Raw genomic sequence first — 9353 nt, forward strand, 5'->3', positions numbered from 1 at the left:
CCTTATATATATATATATCTTTGTGAACTGTAAATATTTTAAACAAAGTACAACTTCTAAAAGGCTTTATATAGAATACATAGGCTTCATAAGCACTACATACAGCGCATTCGGAAAGTATTTAGAACCCTTGACTATTCCACATTGTTACACGACAGCCTTATTCTAAAATTGATTCAATAGTTTTTTCCCCTCATCAATCGACACACAATACCCTATAATGACAAAGCAAAAACAGGTTTGCAGACATTTTTGCTAATTTATCTAAAAGAAAAAAACTGAAATGTCACATTTACATAAGTATTGAGACCCTTTACTCAGTACTGTTACGATCTAAATAAAGAGTAAAATCTCATGGCCGATTAGTAAAGCTCAAACCAAGTTTATTCACCCACTGAGTCAGACAGCTGAACAGACCAATACATATATTTACACAAGCACTGGTATTTAAACCTTCCTCGTATACTGAGCCTCCTCCTGACACATCTGGACAGCCAATACATGTCTTAAACTAGACAAAACATTAGTGATATCTGTCCTGACCACGGCACAAATTCCTCACTCCTCCCCAACTCACGGCTGTCCTGTTGACTTGTAACCGACTGTGGCCCTTCTCCTTCCCATAGGATCCCTGATGTCTAACAGTAATGTATTCTGACAGAATGTAAATGTTCTACATTCCCCTCTCTCTCACTCAGTGACATGAATAAGGATATTTCATATTTTCAAGTTTAGAAAGTCAGAACTTTGTTGAAGCACCTTTGGCAGTGATTACAGACTAGAGTCTTCTTGGTTAAAACACAGAGACTTGACCTGAAGCCACTCCTGCGTTGTCTTGGCTGTGTGCTTAGGATCGTTGTCCTGTTGGAAGGTGAACCTTCACCCCAGTCTCTGGAGCAGATGTTCATGCGTTTGAACCTATCAGTTTTGTTGTGACAAGGTTCACCTTCCAACAGAAGATAGCCCTATTTGGTAAAAGACCAAGTCTATATTATGGCAAGAACAGCTTAAATAAGCAAAGAGAAATGGCAGTCCATCATTACTTTAAGACATGAAGGTCAGTCAATATGGAACATTTCAAGAACTTTGAAAGTTTCTTCAAGTGCCGTCACAAAACCATCAAAGCGTTATGATGAAACTGGCTCTCATGAGGACCGCCACAGGAAAGGAAGACCCTGTCACGCCCTGGCATTAGTATTCTGTGTTTTCTTTATTATTTTGGTCAGGCCAGGGTGTGACATGGGTGATTTATTTGTCTTGTAACGCAAAAATACTTTCCAAATGCACTGTAAATGCTTCACAAATCATCTATATGTGCATGTCATATTCTATAAATGGCTTATAAACATTTGGCAAGTCCCACTACGTTGGGAATGGTTACATCACCTTTTCTACACCATTTAAAAAGAGTATGATATACACTTAGATCATTTATGTAGTGTTTATGCTACAGTATATAAATCCTTTATCAGTTGTACTTGGTTTAAATTGGGACCAAATATTCTGTGTACTGTAATCCTAACCTACCTTGACAGCAGCAAACATGGTCCAGGAGATAAGGCCCTCAGGATTCCTCTGTGCTTTCTGGCCCAGTAGTTTGTCAGCCAGCATGCCTAGCTGCTCATCATTGAGCCCCCTCTTGGTGACAGAGGAAAACTGCCAGCTCAGCACCTCAGATAGCTGACCCCAGGACACTGCCGGAGGGTTCAGGAAGAACTCCAGGTCCTGTTCCAACAAATCAATCATATTTATTTAAAAACTCATTTTTAAATCAAATGTTGTCATGAAGTGTTTGACAGTAAGCCAGCAAAACACCTTCAAGGCAAGGAAAAACTCCCAGGAGGAAGGAACCTTGAGAGAAGACTACCTGGGGCTCGCTGGTCAGCATGTTGTACCACAGGATGGAGGCCCAGCCACTGGGCAGCTGGCTGCAGTTGGAGATGACCACAATGGGCAGGGAGATGGTCTAAAAAGGACCAGAGGCCAGACTAAATCAAAGGCAAATTAAATAAGGCCAGAGCGCTGTTGGACCTCATAAAAATGAGAGTGTAGGCCTGAATCTCTATATTTCAGATCACTTACCTCTAGTTTGATTTCCAGACCTGACTGGCGGAGTTCCGACTCAAAGCAGATGCAGTGCAGCTCCTCTGTCACAATGAGAGGCCCCTGGAATAACATGGTCAGACAGAAACATAATCCGCACCAGAATGTATTTAATACTAATCATGAAATTCACAAATACTGTACAGATTACATGGTCATTATAGCCCATTAGGACCAATCAGAAACAAGCTCTCTTAAGTCTCTTACCTCTTTCTTTCCTCTTCCAGTCACTCTCTGCTCTTGCAGTCTCTGTGTCGAGATCAAAGAATAAAACTGTAAAGCAGGGATCATCAACTACTGTAGATTCAGCTGCAGGCCGATATTTTCTTGAGAGGATGGTCAGGGTGCCGGAACATAATTTCAAATCATTTGTAGACTACAAACTTACCGCAAGAAGCCCAAACAGATATCATATTTGACTATAACACAATCATATCAAACCTTGCTTACATTTGTATACGGTCACATATATTTCTTTAATATGCGTGGGAATACTTTGGAACAGATTTCCAAAATTAAAATCACTTGGAGCTCAGTTGCTGGTGTTTTTACAGTAAAAAATAAATACACCTTGACCGCCACTTGACCTCCAAATAAAATGACCGTCAGTTGGGAAACCCTGCTGTAAAGAGTGATGACAGTGCAGGTCCAAATGGACAAATGGGACAACTCATTCAGACGTAGTGCCCTGTATGCCATTTGTAAATGGTGCTAGCTTACCAAAGGGAAAAACTCTGCAGCCAAGCTTCCATTTGACTCCTCCATAGTCATAACTTTTGTGTTGGTACCCAAGATGTTGAACTTACGAAACCCTTTATTTTCTGTAACGTCCCTGGAGAGAAAAGAAAAACGTGCATTCCCCCTTTAGTTATGTATTCACATCACAAATTCAAGAGCAGGACAAAATAACACCACACTCCTTTACTTACTTATCAAACAAAGCTTTCACTTTGAGTTGATAGTTGAATTCCTGGAGTTTCACAAGAAATCTAGAGAGGAAATACAAATCAAAACTTAACCAGGTCTGGACAGATCCATAGGAACTACAGATGGGAGGAACTACAGATGGGAGGTGCTGTTGTGTTTGTGCTTACCTGAGCTTGACAGTGAACGGCACCTGTGTCTTCAGCACCAGAGGTCTCTGTGGATGTGTGAGCATGCAGGGCTGTCTCTCTACCACCAAGGAACTAAGACACACCACAGAGACACAAGGAATTTGGAGGTGATATACTACATAGAGGCATAGAAACAACACTTTGGTTTCTACTTCCAGCTTATACATAATATATACAGTACCAGTCAAAAGTTTGGACACACCTACTCATTCAAGGGTTTTCTTTATTTTTACTGTTTTCTACATTGTAGAAAAATACTTAAGACATAACTATGAAAAAAACACATATGGAATCATGTGGTAACCAAAAAAGTGTTAAACATATCAATATATTTTATATTTAAGATTCTTCAAAGTAGCCACCCTTTGCCTAGATGACAGCTTTGCACACACTTGGCATTCTCTCAACCAGCTTCATGAGGTAGTCACCTGGAATGCATTTAGATTAACAGGTGTGCCTTCTTAAGTTAATTTGTGAAATGTCTTTCCTTCTTTAATGTGTTTGAGCCAATCAGTTGTGTATACAGAAGATAGCCCTATTTGGTAAAAGACCAAGTCCATATTATGGCAAAAACAGATCAAATAAGCAAAGAGAAATGAAAGTCCATCTGTCACAATCGTCGTAGTGAGGAGACCAAAGCACAGCGTGATGTGAATACATCTTTTTAATGAAAGACGAAAAAACACGAAGTACACTAACAAGACCAACGTGACGACGATCAAAACTGAGTGCAAAGATGCAACATCACATAGACAATAACCCACAAACCCAAACTGGAAAATGGCAACCTGAATAGGTTCCCCAATCAGAGACAACGATAAACAGCTGCCTCTGATTGGGAACCAATCCAGACCACCATAGACCTACAAAATGCCAAGACTAGACACACACACCTAGACATACAAAACCCTAGATGAGACAAAAACACACATACCACCCTCGTCACACCCTGACCAAACCAAAATATGTAAAGAAAACAAAGAATACTCAGGTCAGGGCATGACACCATCATTACTTTAACAGCCAATACGGAACATTTCAAGACCTTTGAAAGTTTCTTCAAACACAGTCGCAAAAACCATCAAGCGGTATGATGAAACTGGCTCTCATGAGGACCGCCACAGGAAAGGAAGACCCAGAGTTACCTCTGCTGCAGAGGATAAGTTCATTAGAGTTAACTTCACCTCAGATTGCAGCCAAAATAAATGCTTTACAGAGTTCAAAAAACAGACATCGCAACATCAACTATTCAGAGGAGACTGCGTGAATCAGGCCTTCATGGTCGAATTGCTGCAAAGAAACCATTACTAAAGGACACCAATAATAAGAAGAGACTTGCAAGACGAGCAATGGACATTAGACAGGTACCATCTGTCCTTTGGTCTGATGAGTCCAAATGTGCAATTTTTGGATCCAACTGATGTGTTTTTATGAGACACAGAGTAGGTGAAAGTATGATCTCCGCATGTTTTGTTCCCACAGTGAAGCATGGAGGAGGAGGTGTGATGGTGCTTTGCTGGTGACACTATCTGTGATTTATTTCAAATTCAAGGGACACTTACCCAGCATGGCTATCACAGGATTCTGCAGCGCTATCTGCCATCCCATCTGGTTTGTTCTTAAGAGGGATTATCATTTGCACTTGCATTGCCCCCCCCTTTGATGCTGCTGCTATTGTTTATTTATGCATAGTTCTTATAAATCTACCCACAACTAACCGGTGCCAACGCACATTGACTCTGTACCGGTACCCCCTGTATATAGCCTCGGTATTGTTATTTTACTGCTGCTCTTAAATTGTTACTTTTATTTCTGAATCTTTACATAAATGTTTTACTTTACACATATTTTTCTTAAAACTGCATTGTTGGTTAAGGGCTTGTAAGTAAGCATTTCACTGTAAGGTGTTTCACTGTAACCTGTTGTATTCGGTACATATGACAAATAACATTTGTTTTGATGTGAAACATACCTCCAGGCTGTGTAAGTGCTATTTGACCAAGAAGGAGAGTGATAGGGTTAGGGTTAGGGTTACCTGGCCTCCATAATCACCTGACCTCAACCAAATTGAGATGGTTTGCAATGAGTTGGACTGCAGAGTGAAGGAAAAGCAGCCAATAGGTGTTCAGCATATGTGGGAACTTCTTCAAGACTGTTGGAAAAGCATTCCTTAAGAAGCTAGTTGAGAGAATGCCAAGAGTGTGCAAAGCTGTCGTCAAGGCAAAGGGGGACTACTTTGAAGAATCTCAAATATAAAATATATTTTTAAAATATATATTTTTTGGTTACTACGATTCCATATTTTGATGTGTTCACTATTATACTACAATGTAAAAATGGTAAAAACAAAGAAAATCTCTAATGTATCTGTTACGGTTTTCTTTCTCCTCTTCCTCTGAAGAGGAGGTGTAGCAGGGATCGGACCAAAATGCAGCGTGGTCATTTCGATACATCTTTTAATAAAAGATAAACACAAACCATACAAAACCTAAACAGCCTTATCTGGTGCAAACAAACACTGAGACAGGAACAATCACCCACGAAACACTCAAAGAATATGGCTGCCTAAATATGGTTCCCAATCAGAGACAACGATAAACACCTGCCTCTGATTGAGAACCACTGCAGACAGCCATAGACTATTCTAGATAACCCCACTATACCACAATCCCAATACCTACAAAAGCCCCAAGACAAAACACACCACATAATAAACCCATGTCACACCCTGGCCTAACCAAAATAATAAAGAAAACACAAAATACTAAGACCAGGGAGTTACAAGATCTACTTAATTTAAATTATCAAAAACGGCAGCAAAAAAACAGAGTGGGTGTTTAACTTCGGAATACAAGTGTGGTGTCACTCACTGTTCTAGGAGGTTCTGGAACAGTGCCAGGGCCCGCCCCTCCAGGAAGCCTTTCTGCTGTTTGATTGGGTCGTTGTCGTATGTGTACTTCTGAGCTAGTTTATGGAGCTCCTTCAGCTGCTGCCTCACCTGCTGCAGGCTTTCTGCTACCGCTGTGAACCTACAGGGAAAGAAGAAGATGAAGCAGAATAAGAACAATACTTTATTTTGTTGGGTTCCTAAATTAATCTTTTTGCTTGATCAGACAAGAGATGCCAAAATAATTAACGAGTCTCCTCACCAGTTCTGCAGTTGGTCCAGACATGCGTTGGGTGGTCCTCCAATACAGGAGCTCTGCTGCCTCTTCTTCCACTCAGGCAGCTCCTCTGAGATCAAGTCTGATTGGACCTCCTCGGCCATGCTGAGCACCTCCGCCAACTGGCCAACCACTTCCTGTGGAGGCAGACAACAACATACGTATAGTTATTATTTACTCTATAACCGTCATCTACTCTTCAATATGAGCATGCTGGTTATAACTAGGTAATACACTCTTAGTATTTCAGACAGACTATGATACATGGTATTCTTAGCGGTGCTTGATGCATGATTGTTCATGCTTTTTGTCATTGCATTTTGTAAATCACAGCACGTCATCGTAAAATGTAACCTCATCATGTCCCCTCTTACCACTCTCTTGAACTTCAGCTTCAGCTTGAAACACATCTCTACAATCTGCAGCTTCTCGTGTTCCAGCTGTTTAGGTGTCAGCCCGTTCATTTCATGTTCTAAAGTGGGAGAAGGAAAAACATTCACTTACTGACTAAACCTGAAACACAGACCTGTAAATAAATGATCTATTACAGATTGAGAATAAAACACCTCACCTCTGTTCTTAAGAGTATTTTCCTTAAAGTCATGCTCGTCTTGAAGGTATTCCAGAGACTTTATATTCTGATCCGCTTCCTAGCAAGTGAGATAAACACGTTGGATCAGGTAGATGGCAAACCTGACATGCATGAACATGTACTGTGAATCACTGATGGAACTGTTCCACCAGGAAACAATCAACATCTAGTATATGATGGAAATGATAACTCACCTGAACCTTGTTTTTCATGTCTTTGACTTTGTTGTCCAGGTTTTGCTTTTCCAGAACCATGCTGGTCTGTGTGTTTTCTCTGTCGGTCTGAAGAGGAAAATACTGTTCATTTAACTGCACAGTTAAAGCATGTAAACACTCCAATATACAGATATGTATCATCTACAATATCTGACAGCACGGATAGAGAAAGACGTGTGGTGATTTTATTCATTACAATGTATGTCAATACAAGTTCATGCAGAGCACCTCTATGCTTTTGGCAGCAGCCAGAATCCTCCGCTCCTCCTTCAGGTTTCTGGAGATGATCATGGCCAAGTGAACGGGGTCCTGCTGAAAGCGGTCCTGGAAAAGTGGGTACTTTTTTACTACAAACTCAAAAAACATTTACTGACATTGGGGTCATAAATTCCACATCAACAACTCATTCAAAATCTATCTATTTCAGGAGTTAAAAGGGGAAATTAGCAACATAATGTATAACTTTTAATTCATCATTCCTGTAACATACAAGCAATAAAGTATGGAAGGCCACTGGCAGTAAGGTCTGTCCTGAAAAGATGTAACTGAGATAATACTACACCTGTAGGTTTCCCTTGAACTTGCGGATGTTGTGTTGTCGCAGGAGGTCTTTCTCCAGGGCGAAATGGCTGTGTTGGTCATCAAGATGGGCTAGGAGATTGTGGAAGCGGACAGTGGCCAGGGATTCGTCAACAGCCACATTATCCCTATGGATTGGATCATTGACATACTGTATATCAATCTCAGAACAGCAACATTATCTCTACATAGATATGGATTCACAGGGGAATTAAGATTGGATGAACGAGATGAAATACAATAAAAATCAGATATAATTGAAAAGGGTAGAGTACAGGAGAATGCCAGTCGAATAAATGGATATACAAAGATCTATTCTAACAGCAGCCTCCCTGCAGTCTTCATCCCTGCTTGCTTACCAGTCGATGCTCTCAATCCACTTGCTGAGGTACTGTCTGATGTCCATGGGGAAGGAGACATCATAGAGCTGGTGGACCTGCTCCTGGTATTTAGACTCCAGAAGTTTCAGCTGGCACCACTGGGCCATCTAGAACAATGAGCAATAACAGTAAACTTATTATGAAAAAGTATGTCTATGATAGAAACAGGAACCTGACTACAACATGAATAATTGTCCTCCCTTCCCCATGACCTCAATCTCAACACAATGGTTCTGCCCCATTTCCAAACAGTAGCTAGGATTCCATCCAATTTGTGACAAATTTTCATTTAAATATTTAACTCTATAATCTGCATAAAACAATATGGGCATTTCCTCTCATGGGATGTGTTTCCAGCAACATTCTCATGTACCCGAATGAAAAATACAAATGAAATAGGGTTCCATCGCATTTTCAACTCTACTGATGGTTTTGTCACAAAACCTGTCGCGTTAGCTTTACATAGCAAATGTGCCCACTGGTCTTGGCACAAGCGTTCTAGCCAACAGCTCGCAGATACAGTGCAGGTAGGCAACCAACATTATGAGATTGTTATGGATAAGAGCGATATTGTTTTATTTGTCAAACAGCAGCCATGGCATCGATCATCATGTCACCAGAATAAGACTCTCGATATTCTTTGGAAAGGAGCGTCAAGTTTATCACCTTACAAAAACAGACCCTCATCCTAATGTATTTATTTTGCCTAATAAACTATGATTTCCCGAGTCGTAGTGGGAGGAGCACACAACATATCATGATGTGACAACAATGTACTTCGATATGATGGTTATTAACTATACCAATAGACTATTTGCCCACAAAAAAAAGGTCCCATCATGTCTAAAAAAAAACAAATTGTCTGTCGGCGTTTATAAAATGTTAAAAGCATTTCATGTTTCCATAGCGCGGTCATTACTTGTTTCATGCGTCGGGTAATTAATATGCATAAAGTTTAAAGTGAATTTCCTTGTCCATTTGTGGGATGTTGGTATAAAGGCTGTAACACCAACTGTTTAACAAAATGGATTGCCTTACCTTTGATGAGGGAATAAATCACAGAAAACAGTTTTCTCTGTTAAAATGTACGGCCAGTAGGCTACACAAATCGCAAACACAATAGTCTCGAAGTGCGGAAATAAGTATTTCCTCAGGAATTCCCCCGGTGTTATGCAGCATCCCCATACTTGCCAGAACTAGGAAAT

General features: G+C 40.4%; 1 protein-coding gene across 2 annotated transcripts in view; it reads right to left on the reverse strand.

Moving 5' to 3' along the window:
• LOC118383626 (signal transducer and activator of transcription 1-alpha/beta-like) overlaps positions 1-9353 on the reverse strand; it is a 33417-nt gene extending 24064 nt beyond the window's left edge. The window contains exons 1-16 of one of the 2 annotated variants that reach the window (XM_052499104.1): positions 9187-9353; positions 8128-8255; positions 7752-7896; positions 7418-7513; positions 7169-7255; positions 6954-7032; positions 6757-6854; positions 6368-6519; positions 6089-6247; positions 3198-3290; positions 3033-3092; positions 2824-2935; positions 2311-2352; positions 2083-2166; positions 1868-1966; positions 1528-1725 (exon numbers count right to left, since the gene is read on the reverse strand). In XM_052499104.1, coding sequence (XP_052355064.1) covers positions 1528-1725; positions 1868-1966; positions 2083-2166; positions 2311-2352; positions 2824-2935; positions 3033-3092; positions 3198-3290; positions 6089-6247; positions 6368-6519; positions 6757-6854; positions 6954-7032; positions 7169-7255; positions 7418-7513; positions 7752-7896; positions 8128-8255 — 1632 coding nt within the window. In that variant the 5' untranslated portion in view covers positions 9187-9353. The remainder of the gene's footprint in view (positions 1-1527; positions 1726-1867; positions 1967-2082; positions 2167-2310; positions 2353-2823; positions 2936-3032; positions 3093-3197; positions 3291-6088; positions 6248-6367; positions 6520-6756; positions 6855-6953; positions 7033-7168; positions 7256-7417; positions 7514-7751; positions 7897-8127; positions 8256-9186) is intronic. The other variant, XM_052499105.1, reaches the window with a different exon arrangement.

This window comes from Oncorhynchus keta, chromosome 37 (assembly GCF_023373465.1).
Source record: "Oncorhynchus keta strain PuntledgeMale-10-30-2019 chromosome 37, Oket_V2, whole genome shotgun sequence".
NCBI lineage: Eukaryota > Metazoa > Chordata > Actinopteri > Salmoniformes > Salmonidae > Oncorhynchus > Oncorhynchus keta.